The 24,244-nt window shown below is 44.3% G+C and overlaps 1 protein-coding gene across 1 annotated transcript in view; it reads left to right on the top strand.

Moving 5' to 3' along the window:
* ACOXL (acyl-CoA oxidase like) overlaps positions 1-24,244 on the top strand; it is a 786,620-nt gene that overhangs the window by 670,852 nt on the left and 91,524 nt on the right. Inside the window, exon 18 of the mRNA XM_069769203.1 lies at positions 17,521-17,622. Coding sequence (XP_069625304.1) covers positions 17,521-17,622 — 102 coding nt within the window. The remainder of the gene's footprint in view (positions 1-17,520; positions 17,623-24,244) is intronic.

Consider the following 24,244-nt stretch of genomic DNA (forward strand, 5'->3'; position numbering starts at 1 on the left):
AGTGGTTTACCCCCACACATGGGGTATCAGCGTACTCAGGAGAAACTGGACAACAACTTTTGGGGTCCAATTTCTCCTGTAACCCTTGGGAAAATAAAAAATTCTGGGCTAAAAAATTATTTTTGAGGAAAGAAAACGTATTTATTATTTTCACTGCTCTGCGTTATAAACTTCTGTGAAGCACTTGGGGGTTCAAAATGCTCACCACACATCTAGATTAGTTCCTTTGGGGGTCTAGTTTCCAAAATGGGGTCATTTGTGGGGGATCTGCAATGTTTAGGCACACAGGGGCTCTCCAAATGCGACATGGTGTCCGCTAATGATTGGAGCTAATTTTCCATTTAAAAAGCCAAATGGCGTACCTTCCCTTCCGAGCCCTGCCGTGCACCAAAACAGTGGTTTACCCCCACATATGGGGTATCAGCGTACTCAGCACAAACTGGAGAACAACATTTGTGGTCCAATTTCTCCTATTACCCTTGGCAAAATAGGAAATTCCAGGCTAAAAAATAATTTTTGAGGAAAGAAAACATAGTAACATAGTAACATAGTAACATAGTTAGTAAGGCCGAAAAAAGACATTTGTCCATCCAGTTCAGCCTATATTCCATCATAATAAATACCCAGATCTACGTCCTTCTACAGAACCTAATAATTGTATGATACAATATTGTTCTGCTCCAGGAAGACATCCAGGCCTCTCTTGAACCCCTCGACTGAGTTCGCCATCACCACCTCCTCAGGCAAGCAATTCCAGATTCTCACTGCCCTAACAGTAAAGAATCCTCTTCTATGTTGGTGGAAAAACCTTCTCTCCTCCAGACGCAAAGAATGCCCCCTTGTGCCCGTCACCTTCCTTGGTATAAACAGATCCTCAGCGAGATATTTGTATTGTCCCCTTATATACTTATACATGGTTATTAGATCGCCCCTCATTCGTCTTTTTTCTAGACTAAATAATCCTAATTTCGCTAATCTATCTGGGTATTGTAGTTCTCCCATCCCCTTTATTAATTTTGTTGCCCTCCTTTGTACTCTCTCCAGTTCCATTATATCCTTCCTGAGCACCGGTGCCCAAAAATATTTTTTATTTTCATGGCTCTGCGTTATAAACTTCTGTGAAGCACCTGGGGGTTTAAAGTGCTCAATGTGCATCTAGATAAGTTCCTTGGGGGGTCTAGTTTCCTAAATGGGGTCACTTGTGGGGGAGCTCCAATGTTTAGGCACACAGGGGCTCTCCAAACGTGACATGGTGTCCACTAACGATGGCGATAATTTTTCATTCAAAAAGTCAAATGGCGCTCCTTCCCATCCAAACCTTACCATGTGCCCAAACAGTGGTTTACCCCCACATGTGAGGTATCGGTGTACTCAGGAGAAATTGCTCAACAAATTTTAGGATCCATTTTATCCTGTTGCCCATGTGAAAATGAAAAAATTGAGGCTAAAAGAATTTTTTTGTGAAAAAAAAAGTACTTTTTCAATTTTACGGATCAATTTGTGAAGCACCTGAGGGTTTAAAGTGCTCACTATGCATCTAGATAAGTTCCTTGGGGCATCTAGTTTCCAAGTTTCTAGTTTGTGGGGGAGCTCCAATTTTTAGGCACACAGGGGCTCTCCAAACATGACATGGTGTCCGCTAAAGAGTGCAGCCAATTTTTCATTCAAAAAGTCAAATGGCACTCCTTCCCTTCCAAGCCCTGCCGTGCGCCCAAACAGTGGTTTACCCCCACATATGAGGTATCAGCGTACTCAGGACAAATTAGACAACAACTTTCGTTGTTCAGTTTCTCCTTTTACCATTGGGAAAATAAAAAAATTGTTGCTAAAAGATCATTTTTGTGACTAAAAAAAGTTAAATGTTCATTTTTTCCTTCCATGTTGCTTCTACTGCTGTGAAGCACCTGAAGGGTTAATAAACTTCTTGAATGTGGTTTTGTGCACCTTCAGGGGTGCAGTTTTTAGAATGGTGTCACTTTTGGGTATTTTCAGCCATATAGACCTCTCAAACTGACTTCAAATGTGAGGTGGTCCCTAAAAAAAATGGTTTTGTAAATTTCGTTGTAAAAATGAGAAATCGCTGGTCAAATTTTAACCCTTATAACTTCCTAGCAAAATAAAATGTTTCCAAAATTGTGCTGATGTAAAGTAGACATGTGGGTAATGGTATTTATTAACTATTTTGTGTCACATAACTCTCTGGTTTAACAGAATAAAAATTCAAAATGTGAAAATTGTGAAATTTTCAACATTTTCGCCAAATTTCCGTTTTTATCACAAATAAACGCAGAATTTATTGACCTTAATTTACCACTAACATGAAGCCCAATATGTCATGAAAAAACAGTCTCAGAACCGCTAGGATCCGTTGAAGCGTTCCTAAGTTATTTCCTCATAAAGGGACACTGGTCAGAATTGCAAAAAACGGCCAGGTCATTAAGGTCAAAATAGGCTGGGTCATGAAGGGGTTAATATATTAATATATCGATCTATCTATAATAATAATAATCTTTATATAGCGCCAACATATTCCGTAGCGCTTTACAGTTTAGCTGTTTCAAACACAACGGTCATAAGTAACAACGTTAACAATGCATTAATTAAAGCAAAATAAGATGACCCTGCCCGTGAGAGCTTACAATCTACAATGAGGTGGGGGAGATACAAAGTACAGGTGTGTATTTACAATGATGTATTTACAATGATGGTCCAGCCATCTTCAGGGGATGGGGATGGATGGAAGTAGTGAAAGGGCTACACACACACAAACATAAAATGACTTTGATTAGTGAACGTGATAGGCCTCTCTGAACAAATGTGTTTTAAGGGAACGCCTAAAACTATGCAAATTGTGAATGGTCCTAATATCTTGGGGTAGAGCATTCCAGAGGATTGGTGCAGCACGGGAGACGTCTTGGAGTCGGGAGTGGGAGGTACTGATTAGTGCAGCGGTTAGTCAAAAGTCGTTTGTAGAGCACAGTGGTCGGTTAGGCTGATAGACCGAAATGAGGGAGGAGATGTACAGTGGGGCAAAAAAGTATTTAGTCAGTCAGCAATAGTGCAAGTTCCACCACTTAAAAAGATGAGAGGCGTCTGTAATTTACATCATAGGTAGACCTCAACTATGGGAGACAAACTGAGAAAAAAAAAATCCAGAAAATCACATTGTCTGTTTTTTTTAACATTTTTTTTGCATATTATGGTGGAAAATAAGTATTTGGTCAGAAACAAACAATCAAGATTTCTGGCTCTCACAGACCTGTAACTTCTTCTTTAAGAATCTCCTCTTTCCTCCACTCATTACCTGTAGTAATGGCACCTGTTTAAACTTATCAGTATAAAAAGACACCTGTGCACACCCTCAAACAGTCTGACTCCAAACTCCACTATGGTGAAGACCAAAGAGCTGTCAAAGGACACCAGAAACAAAATTGTAGCCCTGCACCAGGCTGGGAAGACTGAATCTGCAATAGCCAACCAGCTTGGAGTGAAGAAATCAACAGTGGGAGCAATAATTAGAAAATGGAAGACATACAAGACCACTGATAATCTCCCTCGATCTGGGGCTCCACGCAAAATCCCACCCCGTGGGGTCAGAATGATCACAAGAACGGTGAGCAAAAATCCCAGAACCACGCGGGGGGACCTAGTGAATGAACTGCAGAGAGCTGGGACCAATGTAACAAGGCCTACCATAAGTAACACACTACGCCACCATGGACTCAGATCCTGCAGTGCCAGACGTGTCCCACTGCTTAAGCCAGTACATGTCCGGGCCCGTCTGAAGTTTGCTAGAGAGCATTTGGATGATCCAGAGGAGTTTTGGGAGAATGTCCTATGGTCTGATGAAACCAAACTGGAACTGTTTGGTAGAAACACAACTTGTCGTGTTTGGAGGAAAAAGAATACTGAGTTGCATCCATCAAACACCATACCTACTGTAAAGCATGGTGGTGGAAACATCATGCTTTGGGGCTGTTTCTCTGCAAAGGGGCCAGGACGACTGATCCGGGTACATGAAAGAATGAATGGGGCCATGTATCGTGAGATTTTGAGTGCAAACCTCCTTCCTTCAGCAAGGGCATTGAAGATGAAACGTGGCTGGGTCTTTCAACATGACAATGATCCAAAGCACACCACCAGGGCAACGAAGGAGTGGCTTCGTAAGAAGCATTTCAAGGTCCTGGAGTGGCCTAGCCAGTCTCCAGATCTCAACCCTATAGAAAACCTTTGGAGGGAGTTGAAAGTCCGTGTTGCCAAGCGAAAAGCCAAAAACATCACTGCTCTAGAGGAGATCTGCATAGAGGAATGGGCCAACATACCAACAACAGTGTGTGGCAACCTTGTGAAGACTTACAGAAAACGTTTGACCTCTGTCATTGCCAACAAAGGATATATTACAAAGTATTGAGATGAAATTTTGTTTCTGACCAAATACTTATTTTCCACCATAATATGCAAATAAAATGTTAAAAAAACAGACAATGTGATTTTCTGGATTTTTTTTTCTGTTTCTCTCCCATAGTTGAGGTCTACCTATGATGTAAATTACAGACGCCGCTCATCTTTTTAAGTGGTGGAACTTGCACTATTGCTGACTGACTAAATACTTTTTTGCCCCACTGTAAGGGGGTGCCGCACTGTGGAGAGCTTTGTGGGTGAGAATAAGTACTTTGAATAGGATTCTATAATGAATGGGCAGCCAGTGTAACTACTAGCTAAGAGCCAACATGTCTGAATACCGATTAGCTAGATGGACAACCCTGGCTGCTGCATTAAGGTTAGACTGGAGAGGGGAAAGTTGAGTAAGGGGGAGGCCAATTAATAGAGCATTGCAGTAGTCAGAGTGGATCAGGGCGAAATGAGGGTTTTTGTTTTTTGCATGGTGAGAAAGGGGCGGATTCTAGAGATGTTCTTTAGGTGTAAGCGGCAAGAGATTGTATATGGGATGTGAAGGAAAGATCGGAGTCAAACATAACACCCAGCCAGCGTGCCTGCTGCCAGGGTGTTGTTATGGTGCATGGAGAAGGAAATGTCAGATTTAGGGAGGTTAGTAGATGGTGGGAACAGAAGAAATTCAGTTTTGGAGAGGTTGAGTTTCAGATAGAGAGCGGACATGATGTTGGAGACTACGGACAGTAACGCGTTCTGTAGAACAGTGGGGGTAAGGTCAGGGGATGACATGTATAGTTGTGTGTCATCAGCATAAAGTACTGTAAGCCAAATATGCTGGTGGCCTGTCCAATTGGGGCCGTGCAGAGGGAGAAGAGAACGGGGCCAATGACTGAACCCTGAGGTACCCCAACAGTGAGAAGAAGAGGAGATGAAGTGGAGCCAGCAAACAGAACACTGAAGAACGATCAGAAAAGTAGGAAGAGAACCAGGAGAGAGCAGTGTCCTTAATGCCTAATGACTGGAGCCTAGAGAGTAGGAGGGGGTGGTCAACAGTGTCGAAAGCTGCAGAAAGGTTGAGAATAATGAGCAGAGAGTGGTCGCCGTTACATTTTGCTGTCAAAAGGTTGTTGGTCACCATGATGAGTGCAGTTTCTGTCGAATGTAGGGGGCAGAAACCAGACTGAAGGCTCTAGGAGGGAATGAGTGGAGAGGTAAGAGGCAAGGCCGGAGTAGACCAGGCGCTGCAAGAGTTTAGAGATGAAGGGGAGAGTGGAAACTGGTCTGTAGTTGTTTGTGCAGGATGGGTCGAGGGCGGGTTTGTTTAGTAATAGAGTAATGATACAGTATTTGAAGGAGGAAGGGAAAATGCCAGAGGAGAGAGAGAGAGATTAAAGATTGTAGTTATGTGAGTTGTGACGACTTGAGGAGATGAGAGGGAATGGGGTCAGTAGTGCATGTAGTCGGACGAGAAGAGGAGAGGAGCTTGGAGACTTCTTCTGTGATGGGATCGATCTATCTATCTAGGCAAAAAAGAACACAGCACCACATGTGCATGAATCTAGGCCATGTAAAAACACAGAAAAACATTAAAAACATTCAGTAATAGATGAAAATTAAGGTTCTAAGCACATAAATTGGCCAATTCATGTAAGTCCATCAACCATGGCAAGGTGACCTCCCTCTGATGGGTCCTACTCTACTGTACATGCCACTTTTGGGCCACCAGCCTACAACTATGGACAAAACATGTCACTCTCGGGCTAAGCCTACAATTTATGAGCAGGAAGAGTTGATTACGGCCACCTGCAAGGTCAATGGGAGGACTGCAAGATCAGTCTGAAGGCAGCCAGCATCCAGTAACTAAGTAGACAAAAAAAATAAAACAACCAGCACTCCTAATGTGAACTCGTGCACGCTGCAAACTGCATTTTATAGAAAAAAAAGTACACCACAGCACATGTGCATGAATCTAGGTCATGTGAAAGCACAGAAAAACATTAAAAACATTCAATATAGATTATACTTCTCAAAAACATTTTTAAAAAATTGTATTTTTTTTTTTACTTAGTATGTTCAGAATGAAGTTCTTGTTTTAAAACTCATGCACATCACCAAAAAGCTGATGAAAATAAAGCCATTTTTCCCTTGTGCATGACAAAACTGATATGACACACAGTGTAGGACACACTAAGTGCAACACTAAGGGGAAGGAGGGCCCAACACTAGGGAAGCGGGAAGTGGAGATCCCTAGGCAGATCTAACGTCGCCCTGTCTGTCCTAAGAGACCCTAAATAGGATCCGCACCTATCGCTGAGCAGGATATCTAGTCCCTGTCAGACCCTAGCGGTAAGCCCTGCCTAGTGAAGGAAGGGGTGAACGTTGGTTGAACCTCACTAACACTTAAGACAGCTAGGATACACAAAACAAGGGGAAACTTAGCTTGAGTAGACTCAGAGGGAAACTCTGTCATCCTTCGAGTTCCAAAGAGGACGCTAGCCGACTGCTGCAGTTCCAAGCCTCAACAGGAAAGTGCAAATAGAAAATATCACCCGCAACGCCCAAGAACAAGTTGGGTGTTACATCCAGATCCAGGTGTGACCCTTAGAGCCAGGGGAGGTGGCCACTGGGTCCTAGTGTCAGAAGGACCAGGCAGAAGTCTGCAAAGCAAACTGCTGAGACCTTCTGCAGCCAGATGCAGTGCAACGGTCTGCAGCCTCTGACTCGTTCGTAACAACAGAGGTGTGATCCAGGCTACAATTATTCTTTATTACATAAAAGCTTATCAAAATCCATTGAATCTGTCAGTGGTTTTATTCCTCTATGTAGGATTTCAATCGCTCTTGTTTTAAATGTTTTATGAAGGGAAGGTAAAACATTCACCAGACGCACAGAGTATCCACCTAACTTTAAAGGGGTTTCCCACTTTAAAAAAGTAGACCCCAAATGTTTCCTGTAATGAAAAAAAAAGGACAGTGCTCTCCCTTGCTCACGCGCTGTCTCATCGCCGCTACGCCAGTCTCTGTCTTTAAGTTGCAGCAGTGATGTCACATCGACAGCTCCTATCACCTCTGTTATCAATCTAGATCTGTAATCTGCAACACATGATACTTGTGTATCACCATAAACCACAATCTCCTGCCCCTTGTTCTCTATAGAAATACTCAGTTTATATAAATAAACAAAAAAGGTGGCTACAGCTCGGCAGACTAGCAGTTTGTGTGTTGGACAGTCTGGAGTTATAATCATTCATGTAGGCTGGTGCACAGAAGCTCCCGGACCAAGCATCAATGGTAGTAAATCCAAAAACTAGATAAAATTCCACAGCATCAATAGTAAAAAGTTGGTTACACAGGGTTAATAGCTGCGTTAATGGAGTGCGTTACACCGCGGCATAACGCGGTCCATTAACGCTGCCATTAACCCTGTGTGATGGCTAACTGGAGGGGAGTATGGAGCGGGCACTGACTGCGGGGAGGAAGGAGCAGCCATTTTGCCACCGGACTGTGCCCGTTGCTGATTGGCCGTGGCAATGGTCGTGGGCTTTTTTTCCATGACCAATCAGCAACTTGGATTTCCATGACAGACAGAGGCCGCGACCAATGAATATCCGTGACAGACAGACAGAAGGACAGAAAGATGGAAGTGACCCTTAGACAATTATATAATAGATCATAATAATCCTTATTTTTATATAGCGCTAACATATTTCGCAGCGCTTTACAGTTTTGCACACATTATCATCGCTTTCCCCGATGGGGCTCACAATCTAAATTCCCTATCAGTATGTCTTTGGAATGTGGGAGGAAACCGGAGTACCCGGAGGAAACCCACGCAAACACAGGGAGAACATACAAACTCCTTGCAGATATTGTACTTGGTGGGATTTGAACCCAGGACTCCAGTGCTGCAAGGCTGCCTTTACTAGTGACATCCACAGAGAAAAATTAACTATATATTATATATATATATTAAGGTACCGTCACACTTAGCGACGCTGCAGCGATACCGACAACGATCCGGATCGCTGCAGCGTCGCTGTTTGGTCGCTGGAGAGCTGTCACACAGACCGCTCTCCAGCGACCAACAATGCCGGTAACCAGGGTAAACATCGGGTAACTAAGCGCAGGGCCGCGCTTAGTAACCCGATGTTTACCCTGGTTACCATCCTAAAAGTAAAAAAAACAAACAGTACATACTTACCTACAGCCGTCTGTCCTCCAGCGCTGTGCTCTGCTCTCCTCCTGTACTGGCTGTGTGAGCACAGCGGCCGGAAAGCAGAGCGGTGACGTCACCGCTCTGCTTTCCGGCTGACCGACGCTCACAGCCAGTACAGGAGGAGAGCAGAGCACAGCGCTGGAGGACAGACGGCTGTAGGTAAGTATGTACTGTTTGTTTTTTTTACTTTTAGGATGGTAACCAGGGTAAACATCGGGTTACTAAGCGCGGCCCTGCGCTTAGTTACCCGATGTTTACCCTGGTTACCAGTGAAGACATCGCTGAATCGGTGTCACACACGCCGATTCAGCGATGTCTGCGGGGAGTCCAGCGACCAAATAAAGTTCTGGACTTTCTTCCCCGACCAGCGACAGCACAGCAGGGGCCTGATCGCTGCTGCCTGTCACACTGGACGATATCGCTAGCGAGGACGCTGCAACATCACGGATCGCTAGCGATATCGTCTAGTGTGACGATACCTTTAGTCAGCAGTGGACAGGAGCAATCATATCTAAAGATCGGCTAGGACTTAATCCTTCTTCCAAATACTCACACAAATCCAAGTGTGTCCTAGTCAGATGCCATTTTTTTGTGACATAAGATACTTTTCTAGTTGATGCCAGGCTGGGAGCAAACAAGGGGAAGTGATTCACGCCACTCTAATCTTGCGTGGTGTGATGATGTAACATTTCATATTTTAAAGATGAAAGACAATGAAGTATTTCTGTTGTTTTGCACCAAGCTTTGAAAAACGGGAATGTTAATGCTGTGCAGCTTCTAGTGAAGATAAATGTACTCAAGAAGGCGACGGCTCTAATGTGGGTAAATCACTGATATTCGCTAGCAATATGTCAACATTTGGGTCTTAACGTGACACAAGACAGTACTGGGCAGCATTAAATATTACCAACCTACTCCTATAGGCAAAAAAAACTACAAGATTACCAGCAAACCAAAATCAAAATTGCAAACAGTAGGTAAATGTATAAGTCTTTATTAAGTAGATAAGTAAACACTGTCTGTTTTTTTTTTTTTCTTTTGAGCATTATGCGTTTAATAAAGATTTATTCTTTTTTTATGTTTTGAATTGTTTGCTCTTTTTACCCTATGTGGTTTTGTCCATGCCCTCCTAAATGTCCCCCACCTCTCTTTACCCTCCCATCTCCCCCCATCATATAAACCCCTTTAACGATTCTGCATTTGATTAGCGATCAATATGCTCAAGGAATAGGGTTATGTCTGCTAATTTTATGCAGAAGATACCACTGGGTGTTTTCAAAATGTGTCCCTGGTGTCTTGAGATAGTAATGGAATGAATAATGACCATGTACTTCCCAGTCAATTTCTCTTTATTTGTCAGGGTGTCTAACCAGTCCATTCGAAAAATATACATTATTTTGGAGTATATGAGAGATTTGGGTGGTGGCAATGGATTTAGCCAGTGCTGCAAAAAACTTTTTCTGGTATCTGAGGCCCATATTATCCACATGGCCTTAAGATGTTTTGTGAGTTTGTGCTGATGGCTATCTAAAATATTAAATGTTGCCCATTGCAGCATCAATAATAATATAATAATAATAATCTTTATTTTTATATAGCGCTAACATATTCCCCAGCGCTTTACAGTTTTGCACACATTATCATCACTGTCCCCGATGGGGCTCACAATCTAAATTCCCTATGAAAACAATATCCCACCAAGATTCTGCAGTTCGGTGTGGATACACTACCAGATTTTTTGCACTTTGAAACATCCCCACATATGATGAAATATGTCTGTTTCCTGTTCCGCATTTGGAACATGTGAATGTGCCCACTGGAGACCTCCTAGACTTAATGTGTGGAGTAATATAACCTCTATGAAGGAGCAACAAAGACATGTCTGCATAACTGCTGGAGGGGATCACCTTCCGTTGCATCAAAGTGGCATCTAAGATTTCCCCGACTGTGATGTTCTGTATATTATTATTATTTATTATTATAGCGCCATTTATTCCATGGCGCTTTACATGTGAGGAGGGGTATACATAACAAAAACAAGTACAATAATCTTGAACAATACAAGTCACAGCTGGTACAGGAGGAGAGAGGACCCTTTCCGGGAGGGCTCACAATCTACAAGGGATGGGTGAGGATACAGTAGGTGAGGGTAGAGCTGGTCGTGCAGTGGTTTGGTCGATCGGTGGTTACTGCAGGTTGTAGGCTTGCTGGAAGAGGTAGGTCTTCAGGTTCTTTTTGAAGGTTTCGATGGTGGGCGAAAGTCTGCTGTGTTGTGGTAGAGAGTTCCAGAGTAGGGGTGATGCGCGAGAGAAATCTTGTATGCGATTGTGGGAAGAGGAGATAAGAGGGGAGTAGAGAAGGAGATCTTGTGAGGATCGGATGTTGCATGCAGGAAAGTACCGGGAGACGGGGTCACAGATATATGGAAGAGACCGGTTGTGGATGGCTTTGTATGTCATGGTTAGGCTTTTGTACTGGAGTCTCTGGGTAATGGGGAGCCAGTGAAGGGATTGACAGAGGAGAGAAGCTGGAGAATAGCGGGGGGACAGGTGGATTAGTCGGGCAGCTGAGTTTAGAATAGATTGGAGGAGTGAGCGTGTTAGAGGGGAGGCCACAGAGCAGGAGGTTACAATAGTCTAGGCGGGAGATGATGAGGGCATGGACTAGGGTTTTCGCAGATTCTTGGTTTAGTAATGTATGGATCCATGAAATATTTTTAAGTTGAAGGCGGCCAGAAGTGGAAATGGCTTGGATATGGGGTTTGAAGGAGAGATCAGTGTCAAGGATTACTCCGAGGCAGCGAGCTTGTGGGACTGGGGAGAGTGGCCAGCCGTTTACTGTAATGGATAGGTTCGTTGGGGGGGTCGCGTGAGATGGGGGAAAGACGATAAATTCTGTTTTGTCCTTGTTAAGTTTTAGAAATCTAGTGGAGATGAAGGATGAAATAGCAGATAGACATTGAGGGATTCTGGTTAGTAGGGTGGTGATATCTGGTACAGAGATGTAGATCTGTCATCAGCATAGAGATTCTATAAGCTATCCCAGGCCAAAAGTGTAAATGGAGAAGAGCAGGGGCCCTAGAACTGAGCCTTGCGGGACTCCGATAGCTAGGTCGCGAGGTGAGGAGGTGGTGTGTGAGTGGGAGACGCTGAATGTCTGGTCAGTTAGGTATGACGAGATCCAGGATAGGGCCAAGTCTGTGATGCTAAGGGATGAGAGGGTCTGCAGCAACAGGGAATGGTCCACTGTCAAAGGCAGAGGACCGGTCTAGGAGGAGGAGGATAGAGTAGTGTCGCTTGCTCTTGGCGGTTAATAGGTCATTGGTGACCTTAGCTAGGGCAGTTTCAGTGGAGTGGTGTGACCAGAAGCCAGATATCATTAACCCATCGTGCTGGGCCTGTGTTTTTGCCCTCCCATGACCATTGCTTATGCAACATTATGCAGATATTGCTTGTCGAGGCTGTCTGCATCCTGACTGTCCTGAGAAAGCCATCCAAAGCGTTCCTCCCTCTAGCTCCACCCATAGTTGCTATACTTTTCAAAGTTAAGCTCTTTGCTTGAAGAAAAAGGAAGGGCTTGTTTACAAATGTTGGGAAACGTTGTGCTGCTATGTCAAATGCAAGCGTGGAGAACTTATCATCTAATAGGTCAGCTGCCAAGATGCAACCCTGCCCAGCCAGCTCAATGTATAATAAGGGTGGTTTACCTCCCACAAAACCCAGGTTACCAAGAAAGGGCATAAAAGGAGAGAAATTGCTTCTCAGATTACATAGTTTCTTGCATCTCCTTCACGTCTGTATAGTTTGCCATAAGGTGGGGTGATTTCTTATGTCTGCTATAAGGTCATTGTTGGCCATATGTAGTAATGCTGGTAAGGAGATATGAGTGCTTAATTGTTGGTCTAGTAGTACATTTGCAAAATGTGAGCGACCTCTTATCCAATCAATGGTGGATCTGAGATTTGCCCCCTTACGGTTTTATTATACAGTATATGTATTTATGGATTCCTTTGTATTAAAGTCAGGTAAAAAAAACATATTTTAGTTAATGTGCTGAACATGGACCGTTGTTAATCAGTGCACTAATTCACATGAATCTTAAGTCAGTGTGAATAAAACGTAGGCATGCATCAGTCTCCTCTGCTTTGTGGAAGGGACAGTGCTAGTTTTCAGTGGCTCATAACTCTGCCTCTGTCCTCGATGCAGATGAGCACATGGAGATGCCCATAGACACAGTCATGTTCGCTATTTGTGGATGGGATTTACCTGAGAATTCATACATTTGTGTGAACGAGGGCAAAGCGGCTTGTGGACCCTGGGACTTGTTGCATTATCGCAATGCACTGGATTGCATGCACCTCAATGAACTTTAGGCTGCAGCTATGGGGTGATAGTTACAATCAATCTGTAGCCTGCATGAGGCTATCATGGGTTAAATCTATTGGTTTAAGAAGTCTAGAAATAAGAACATAGTATCATAACTCCCAACCATCTTGGATCCAGCAAGACTGTCCCAATTTGAGGAATGCATCCTGCATGGAAAATCAAAATTATGAATTTTAATGCGCCATCTAAACCATCATAAATATATAACCACAACTATAGGACTAACATATACTAATATATATCCACCATAAATATGAAGCATATACAGTATATCAGCCCAATTTGACAGAGCAGTCCTGGAAGTTTCTGCTCATTCTGTCTGATGTCTTCTCTCCGGCTGTCTTTATGGCTATGTGCATACGTTGTGGATTTGCCTCTGGAATTTTTTGTGCAGGTTCTGCATCTCTTGGCAGAAAACGCAGGTGCGGATTTGATGCATTTTTTATGCGGATTTTGTGCGGAATTGCTGCGGATTTTGTGCTGATTTCATACGTTTTTACACCTTCTGTTTTCTATAATGGAATGGGTACAAAAACGCTGCAGATCCGCAAAAAAGAAGAGACATGCTCCTTCTTTTAACCCGCAGCTTTTCCGTGCGGAATTTTCTGCACCATTAGCACAGCATTATTTTCATTGATTTACATTGTACTGTAAATCACTTGCGGATGTGCAGCATTTCTGCATGGTAAAAAACACTGCGGATCCGCAGTTAATCCGCAACGTGTGCACATAGCCTAACACTTCATAGTTCCTCCTCTTGAGCAGGCCCGGCACCTCTTTGCTTTGCACATACATTTTATTACCGTATACAGAGGGGCTGAAAATCTCGGCTTATACTCGAATCATTGTCCCAGGGGGGTCGGAGGGGGAGGGGCGGCTGTGACATACTCACCTGCTCCTGGCGAGGTCCCTGCATTTCCTATGGTCTCCGGTCGCTGACAGCTTCTTCCAGCGTTAAGCAGTCACATGGTACCGCTCATTACAGTAATGAATATGGACCCGACTCCACTTCCATAGGGGTGGAGCGGCATATTCATTACTGTAATGAGAGGTAATGGTGACCGCTCAACGCTGGAAGAAGCGGTCAGCCCGAAGAACCAGGGACGTGCAGGGACCGCGCCGGGAGCAGGTGAGTATAATGTGGAGGGGGAGCACTGCGCGATATTGACCTGTCCGCGTTCTGGCGCTGCTCCATCTTCCGCGTGCTCTGCTGTGACGCTCAGGTCAGAGGGCGTGATGACGTGGTTAGTCCTCTACCTGAATGTTAGTGCAGAGGACGTGGAAGACACAGCGGCGCCGGAACCAGGACAGGTGAATATTGCAAGTGCCGGGGGCCTGAGCGACGAGAGGTGAGTATGTCATTTTTTTTTTTTTAATCACAGCAACAGCATATGGGGCAAATATCTCTATGGAGAATCTTATGGGGCCATAATCAACGTTTGTACAGCACTATATGGGGCAAATATCTTTATGGAGCATCTTATGGGGCCATAATCAACGTTTGTGCAGCATTATATGGGGCAAATATCTTTATAGAGCATCTTATGGGGTCATAATCAACATTTGTGCAGCATTATATGGGAGCAAATATCTCTATGGAGCATTTTATGAGGTCATAATCAACATTTGTGCAGCATTATATGGGGGCAAATATCTCTATGGAGCATCTTATGGGACCATAATCAACGTTTGGGCAGCATTATATAGGGCAAATATCTTTATGGAGCATCTTATGGGGCCGTAATCAACGTTTGTGCAGCACTATATGGGTCAAATATATTTATGGAGCACCTTATGGGGCCATAATCAACATTTGTGCAGCATTATATTGGTCAAATGTCTCTATAGAGCATCTTATGGGCCCTTATTAACCTTTATGCAGTACTGTATAGGGCAAATGTGTCAATGGAGCATCTTATGGGGCCATTATTAACCTTCGTGCAGCATTATATGGGGCATATTTTAAAGGGAACCTGTCACCCCCAAAATCGCGGCGGGTGAGGTAAGCCCACCGGCATCAGGGGCTTATATATAGCATTCTGGAATGCTGCAGATAAGCCCCCGATGTATCCTGAAAGATAAGAAAAAGACGTTAGATTATACTTACCCAGGGGCGGTCCCGCTGTTGGTTTGGGTCCGGCGCCTCCCATCTTCATCAGTGTGCAGGCGCTAGGCCTCTCTGACCTTTCCTGGCGCCTGCGCACTGCAGTACTTTGCTCTGCCCTCAACAGGGCAGACAAAGTACGCCTGCGCTGGAGCCGCAGCGTGAAGACCAGAAGAGGACGTCATCTGATGAAGATGGGAGGCGCCGGAGACAGACCAACAGCGGGACCGCCCCTGGGTGAGTATAATCTAACATCTGTTTCTCATCTTTTAGGATACATCGGGGGCTTATCTACAGCATTCTGGAATGCTGTAGATAAGCCGCTGATGCCGGTGGGCTTACCTCACCCGCCGCGATTTTGGGGGTGACAGGTTCCCTTTAATATGGAGCATCTTATGGAGCCCATCATGAACTCTATGGAGCGTTATATGGGGTTCCTGATTCAATATGGATTTTCAAAAACACAACCTACTGATGTCTCAATTAATTTTACTTTTATTGGTATCTATTTTTACTTTGACATTTACCAGTAGCTGCGGCATTTCCCACCCTAGGCTTATACTCGAGTCATTAAGTTTTCCCATTTTTTTTTCTGGCAAAATTAGGGGTCTCGGCTTATACTCGAGTATATACAGTAAATATACAATGGTCTTATTTTCTTGTGATTTGGTCTCAAGGGGATTCAAACCCACAACCTGCATCATTGTAGGCAATAGTCTGCACTAGCAAGCATTGGAGAATTTTTTGTATTTATATTTTTCTTATAACATTTATTTTTTTTGAATGTGCATTGTACGATGTGAAATCACAGATTGTACTGATACATAGAGACATCTGTATATAGCAATGTATCTTTGTCCCTGCATTCTAGAGGGAAAATATTATTATAAAGTATATTGCACCAAAAAAAACTGCACAATACAGCAGCGTCTTTATCAACTTTGCTTGGAGATTTAGGCCATGTTCACATGTAGTGTGTAAATGCTGCTTCTTTTTTTTCCTGCTGCCTTTTGTGCAGAAATTCTGCAGCATTTAACTGTCCAAGCAGAGTGGATGTGATTTCAAGAAAATTGTGCCCGCTGTGCATCTAAAGACGCTGCTAAATTGTGCGGTTTTGGTTCTTATTATTTTCTCTACGCTTGTATGGAGAGCCTGAAAAAAACTCACGTAGAAAACTGCAATAGCTTTTTTATCAAAACTTTTCTGTGCTATAAAAAACATTTAAAACCACTTCTTCAAATCTGCACCAAAAACATGTCAAATAAGTAGAAAGCACATGAGAAAATGCAGCAAAATGCACTAAATCAGAAAAAAATTTGATTGTTTAGTTTGGTGTGGACTTCTGTAGGAAATGGGGTGAAAAAAAACAAACACACAGTATTTTTGCAATGTGTGAACACGGTCTTAGGCTTCTTTCACACTAGCGTCGGAATCTCCCCGTCGCAATGCGTCGGGGAGAGATTCCGACGCTAGCGTTTGCTGCATTGCACAATGGGTGCAGCGTATGCATTTTTCCGGCGCATCCGCTGCCCCATTGTAAGGTGGGGGCGGAGTTCCGTCTGCGCATGCGCGGTCGGAAAAAGTGGTCCGTCAGGAGCAAAAAACGTTACATGTAGCGTTTTTTGCCCCCGACGGTCCGCCAAAGCACGACGCATCCGTCTCTCGACGGATGCGACGTGTGGCAATCCATTGCAAATGCGTCGTCAATACAAGTCTATGGGGAAAAAATCGCATCCTGCAAGCACTTTTGCAGGATGCGTTTTTTCTGCAAAACGACGCATTGCGGCGGATTGCAGTTAACGCTAGTGTGAAAGTAGCCTTACAGAAACACAAACGCAAGATGTCAAGCATACGTAAAAATGAGAAGGTTATGGCTTTTTCAACTATGAATGAAGCTAGTGTCACCTGACGGCTAGACAGGAGGCCTGCACATCTGTTTGTTTCCCGCATTCCCAGCTCGGAATTTGATTTGTCATAGCTGGCATGACGCCAGATGTGCAATATAAGGTTGCGCCGGGAGTTAAGAGATTCACTGGCCTCCTGTCTAGTCGCCAGGTACTACTGACTTGGACACTGGACCGAAGTCTCATGCATCGCTCCCATCGTCTCTATTACCAACTATCCCTGATATAGTGGACAGTCACAGATTTGGGTCTATGCCCTGTAGTCCTGGGTGGTCTGCTCAATACCCCTCACTGCCTGTACCCCCTGATATCTCCTCCTGCCAGGCTATAAAAAAAATGGTGGATGGGTGTGACCAGGGACATGGACAAGATTTTCCGTGGCGCAGAGTGCGATGCATAGTTTATCCCTTTCTGCTGCTTTGTATTGTTGTAAAGCATGACAGTATGATATGGCATATATGATATATGTTAGTATAATGAACAATATAAATGTGATTACTGCTTACTTTTGTTTCAGTTTTGCCTGCTGTATGGAACAAAGTTGATATACAATGAAAGAGCCTGGTATCTAGAACATAAATACCTGAATGCAGCAACCAGTCACCAGATCAGAGACCAGGTAAGACAAGGTTATAAATTTTCATTGTCTATTTTGTTGATATCAAAATTGTATTCCATGTTTCATGAACAGGCACTGATCATCCATAACATTAAAACCACCTACCTAACACGCTCATCTTAAACCAGAAAAAATGGCTCTGAATATTAGATTAGCAAATATATTTGAGTGCTTTTGGATTGTACTTGAATTTCACAAAAAAACGCATTCAACAAAATGTAAATTTTTTTAAGCCCAAATAGTGCAATCCCCAGGAATTTGCTTGGGGCCAGATAAAACATCATCAAGGGCCTGAGGTACTCCACTCCTGGTGTATGTCTTTGCCTTTTAAGCAGTTGTCTTCTTTATATTAATAGTAAAACTGAAAGAAATGAACTGGAGTATCAGTTGGTACATGCAACGTGTAGCAGCATGTTCACATTGGCCATTAAACAGACAAACTCTAATATAGACACAAAATAAACATATACCCTGCTGCAAGTACGTAAAAAAGCAATAGTACATATTAAAACATATTTAAACCTTACCATGTATCAAAAAAGACAGTTAAATGGTGTCAAAAATGACAAATGAATCATTTTTGACACATGGTAAGGTTTTACCGTAACTTAAGGTTAGGGTTGTCCTTGTCGCTGGTGGCATGGCTTTTATGCTTTTTTTTTAATCAAAAATAGTGTTTCCTGAGTACCCTATATTATTTACAGTGGGTGAAATAAGTATTGAACATGTCATCAATTTTCTAAGTAAATATATTTCTAAAGGTGCTAATGACATGAAATTCTCACCAAATATCACTAACAACCCATCCAACTTATACAGGCAAATAAATCAAACCATAGATGTCCATAATTAAGGTACGGTATGTATAATAAAGAGAAATGACACGGGACACAAGTAAAAAGTATTGAACATTCTTTCTGAAATGTATTTAATATTTTGTACATAAGCCTTTGTTGGTGGTGACAGCTTCAAGACTCCTCCTGCATGGAGAAACTAGTAACATGCATTGCTCAGGTGTGATTTTGGCTCATTCGTCCACACAAACTCTTCAAATCCTGAAGGTTCCGTGGGCTCCTTCTATGAACTTTGAGCTTTAGTTCCTTCCATAAAATTTTCTATTCAATTCAAGTCCGATGATTGGCTGGACCATTCTAGCAGTTTTATTTTCTTTCTCGGAAACCAATTGAGAGTTTCCTTGGCTGTGTGTTTGTTTTGCCAAAATGTCCACCCTCGTTTCATCTTGATCATCCTGGTATATAGCAGCAGATTTTTATTAAGAAAGTCTTGGTACATTTGTTCAGGCAGAGATGTGTCTGCTGTTAGAACTCTGTGTAGCACCCCTTCACACTCCTTCTTGGTCAAATAGCCCTTAAACAGCCAGAAGGTGTGTTTGGGGTCGTTGTCCTGTTGAAAAATAAATGATGATCCAACTAAACGCAAACCGGATGGAATAGCATGCCGCTGCAAGATGCTGTGATAGCCAGCGTTCAGTATGCCTTCAATTTTGAATAAATCCCAACAGTGTCACCAGAAAAGCACCCCCACACCATCACACTTCCTCCTCCATGCTTCACGGTGGCAACCAGGCATGTAGAGTCCATCCGTTCACCTTTTCTGCATCGCACAAAGACACAGTGGTTGGAACCAAAAATCTCAAATTTGGACTCATCAGACCAAAGCACAGATTTCCACTGGTCTAATGTCCATTCCTTGTGTTCTTTAGCCCAAACAAGTCTCTTCTGCTTGTTGCCTGTCCTTAGCAGTTGTTTCCTAGCAGGTATTTTACCATGAAGGCCTGCTGCACAAAGTCTCCTCTTAACAATTGTTGTAGAGATGTGTTTGCTGCTAGAACCCTGTGTGGCATTGACCTGGTCTCTAATCTGAGCTGCTGTTAACCTGCTATTTCTGAGGCTGGTGACTCGGATAAACTTATCCTCAGAAGCAGAGGTGACTCTTTGTCTTCCTTTCCTGGGGCGGTCCTTATGTGAGCCAGTTTCTTTGTAGCGCTTGATGGTTTTTGCAACTGCACTTGGGGACACTTTCAAAGTTTTCCCAATTTTTCGGACTGACTGACCTTCATTTCTTAAAGTAATGATGGCCACTCGTTTTTCTTTACTTAGCTGCTTTTTTCTTGCCATAATACAAATTCTAACAGTCTATTCAGTAGGACTATCAGCTGTGTATCCACCAGATTTCTGCACAACACAACTGATGGTCCCAACCCCATTTAGGCTATATTCACACTTTGCGGATTTTGCTGCGGATCCGCAGCGGATTTGACCGCTGCGGATCCGCAGCAGTTTCCCATGAGTTTACATTTCAATGTAAACCTATGGGAAACAAAAAACGCTGTGCACATGCTGCAGAAAAATCCGCGCGGAAACGCTGCGGATTACATTCCGCAGCATGTCACTTCTTTTCTGCGGATTTTCAGCTGCTCCAATAGAAAACTGCAGTTGAAAATCCGCAGAAGAAAACGCAGTAAAAACCGCGATAAATCCGCAGTAAAAACCGCGATGGGTTTTCACTGCGGATTTTGCAATTCCGCTGCGGAAAAATCCGCAGTGGAATCTGCAAAGTGTGCACATAGCCTTATAAGGCAAAAAATCCCGTTTATTAAACCTGACAGGGCACACCTGTGAAGTGAAAACCATTCTCGGTGACTACCTCTTGAAGCTCATCAAGAGAATGCCAAGAGTGTGCAAAGCAGTCATCAAAGCAAAAGGTGTCTACTTTGAAGAACCTAGAATATAAGACATAATTGTAGTTGTTTCACACTTTTTTGTTAAGTATATAATTCCACATGTGTTAATTCATAGTTTTGATGCTTTCAGTATGAACGTACAATTTTCATAGTCATGAGAATACAGAAAGATCTTTAAATGAGAAGGTATGTCCAAACTTTTGGTCTGTACTGTGTATATATATATATATATATATATATATATATATATTAGCTATTGAACCCGTTCTACGCCCGGGTGGCGAGCATTTATAATGGTATATGGTCCCCATCCTGTCATGTGCTGCACCCATCCTGCGTCCCCATCCTGTCATGTGCTGCTCCATCCTGCGCCCCCATTCTGACATGTGCTGCTCCCATCCTGCGCCCCTATTCTGATATGTGCTGCACCCATCCTGCGCCTCCATTCTGACATGTGCTGCACCCATCCTGCGCCTCCATCCTGTCATGTGCTGCACCCATCCTGCGCCTCCATTCTGTCATTTGCTGCACCCATCCTGCACTCCCATCCTGTCATGTGCTGCTCCCATCCTGCGCCCCTGTTCTGTCATGTGCTGCTTCCATCCTGCACCCCCATTCTGTCATGTGCTGCTGCCATCCTGCACCCCCGTTCTGTCATGTGCTGCTGCCATCCTGCATCCCCTTTCTGTCATGTGCTGCCGCCATCCTGCGCCTCCGTTCTGTCATGTGCTGCTGCCATCCTGCACCCCCGTTCTGTCATGTGCTGCTCCCATCCTGCGCCACCGTTCTTTAATTTGCTGCTCCCATCCATATGCCCCATACGCTGCTCCATAAAGGTTTATGGCCCCCATAAGATGCTCCATAGAATATGCCCCCGTACACTGCTCCATAAAGGTTTATGGCCCCCATAAGGTGCTCCATAGTATATGCCCTCGTACACTGCTCCATTATGGTTGATGGCCCCATAAGATGCTCCATTGTATATGCCCCCGTACACTGCTCCATTATGGTTGATGGCGCCCATAAGATGCTCCATTGTATATGCCCCCGTACACTGCTCCATTATGGTTGATGGCCCCCATAAGATGCTCCATTGTATATGCCCCCGTACACTGCTCCATTATGGTTGATGGCCCACATAAGATGCTCCATAGTGTATGCCCCCGTACACTGCTCCATTATGGTTGATGGCCCCCATAAGATGCTCTATAGTGTATGCCCCCGTACACTGCTCCATTATGGTTTATGGCTCCCATAACATGCTCTATAGTGTATGCCCCCATACACTGCTCCATTATGGTTTATGGCCCCCATAAGATGCTCTATAGTGTATGCCACGTATGCTGCTGCAATATATAAAAAAAAAATTCCATACTCCCCTATCGTCGCTGGGCGCCGAGTGCTGCGGGGCCTGAGCAGGCGGGGACACCGGCGCGCTGTGGGGGTCAGGTGCCGGTATCTGTTATGAACAGGTGATTTAGAACCACAATGGACCTAGTGGTTAAGAGCACACAAAGTGACCTGATAGTTACTAACATAGGACGAGCTCTGAGACGTGGAAACTCTGCTGACCGCAATCCCTAATCCTATCAAACCACACTAGAGGTAGCCGTGGAGCGCTCCTAACAAAAACCTAGGCGCCTCGGGCACAGCCTGAGAAACTAGCTAGCCCTGAAGATAGAAAAATAAGCCTACCTTGCCTCAGAGAAATTCCCCAAAGGAAAAGGCAGCCCCCCACATATAATGACTGTGAGTAAGATGAAAATACAAACACAGAGATTAAATAGATTTTAGCAAAGTGAGGCCCGACTTACTGAATAGACCGAGGATAGGAAAGATAGCTTTGCGGTCAGCACAAAAACCTACAAACAACCACGCAGAGGGGTCAAAAAGACCCTCCGCACCGACTAACGGTACGGAGGTGCTCCCTCTGCGTCTCAGAGCTTCCAGCAAGCAAGAAAAACCAATAAAGCAAGCTGGACAGAAAATATAGCAAACAAAAGTAACACAAGCAAAACTTAGCTTATGCAGGGCAGACAGGCCACAAGAACGATCCAGGAGAGAGCTAGACCAATACTGGAACATTGACTGGAGGCCAGGAACAAAGAACTAGGTGGAGTTAAATAGAGCAGCACCTAACGACTTAACCTCGTCACCTGAGGAAGGAAACTCAGAAGCCGCAGCCCCACTCACATCCACCAGAGGAAGCTCATAGACAGAACCAGCCAAAGTACCACTCATGACCACAGGAGGGAGCTTGACCACAGAATTCACAACAGTACCCCCCCCTTGAGGAGGGGTCACCGAACCCTCACCAGAGCCCCCAGGATGAGCCAAATGAAAGGCACAAACCAGATCGGCAGCATAAACATCAGAGGCAAAGACCCAGGAATTATCTTCCTGACCATAACCCTTCCACTTAACCAGGTACTGGAGTTTCCGTCTCGAAATACGAGAATCCAAAATCTTCTCCATTATATACTCCAACTCCCCCTCAACCAAAACCGGGGCAGGAGGATCAACGGATGGAACCACAGGTGCCACGTATCTCCGCAACAATGACCTATGGAACACGTTATGGATGGAAAAAGAAGCTGGAAGGGTCAAACGAAAAGACACAGGATTAAGAACCTCAGAAATCTTATACGGACCAATGAAACGAGGCTTAAATTTAGGAGAGGAAACTTTCATAGGAATATAACGAGATGACAACCAAACCAAATCCCCAAAACGAAGTCGGGGACCCACACAGCGCCTGCGGTTAGCGAAACGTTGAGCCTTCTCCTGAGACAATGTCAAATTGTCCACCGCATGAGTCCAAATCTGCTGCAACCTATCCACCACAGTATCCACACCAGGACAGTCAGAAGACTCAACCTGCCCTGAAGAGAAACGAGGATGGAAACCAGAATTGCAGAAAAACGGCGAAAGCAAAGCAGCCTAGCTGGCCCGATTATTAAGGGCGAACTCAGCCAACGGCAAAAAGGACACCCAATCATCCTGATTGGCAGAAACAAAACATCTCAGATATGTTTCCAAGGTCTGATTGGTTCGTTCAGTCTGGCCATTTGTCTGAGGATGGAAAGCCGAGGAAAAAGACAAATCAATGCCCATCCTAGCACAAAAGGCTCGCCAAAACCTTCGAAACAAACTGGGAACCTCTGTCAGAGAAACGATGTTCTCCGGAATGCCATGTAAACGAACCACATGCTGGAAGAACAATGCCACCAAATCAGAGGAGGAAGGCAATTTAGACAAGGGTACCAAATGGACCATCTTAGAGAAGCGATCACAAACAACCCAAATGACCGACATTTTTTGAGAGACGGGGAGATCCGAAATAAAATCCATAGAGATATGTGTCCAGGGCCACTTCGGGACTGGCAAGGGCAAAAGCAACCCACTGGCACGAGAACAGCAGGACTTAGCCCGAGCACAAATCCCACAGGACTGCATAAACGAACGCACATCCCGCGACAGAGACGGCCACCAAAAGGATCTAGCCACCAAATCTCTGGTACCAAAGATTCCAGGATGACCAGCCAACACCGAACAATGAACCTCAGAGATAACTCTACTCGTCCATTTATCAGGGACAAACAGTTTCTCCGCTGGGCAACGGTCAGGTCTATTAGCCTGAAATTTTTGCAGCACCCACCGCAAATCAGGGGAGATGGCAGACAAAATTACCCCCTCTTTGAGAATACCCGCCGGCTCAGACAAACCCGGAGAGTCGGGCAGAAAACTCCTAGACAGGGCATCCGCCTTCACATTTTTAGAGCCCGGAAGGTACGAAACCACAAAGTCAAAACGGGAGAAAAACAGCGACCAACGAGCCTGTCTAGGATTCAACCGTTTGGCAGACTCGAGATAAGCAAGTTCTTGTGATCAGTCAAGACCACCACGCGATGCTTAGCT

Source organism: Ranitomeya imitator, chromosome 5 (genome assembly GCF_032444005.1).
Source record: "Ranitomeya imitator isolate aRanImi1 chromosome 5, aRanImi1.pri, whole genome shotgun sequence".
Lineage (NCBI taxonomy): Eukaryota > Metazoa > Chordata > Amphibia > Anura > Dendrobatidae > Ranitomeya > Ranitomeya imitator.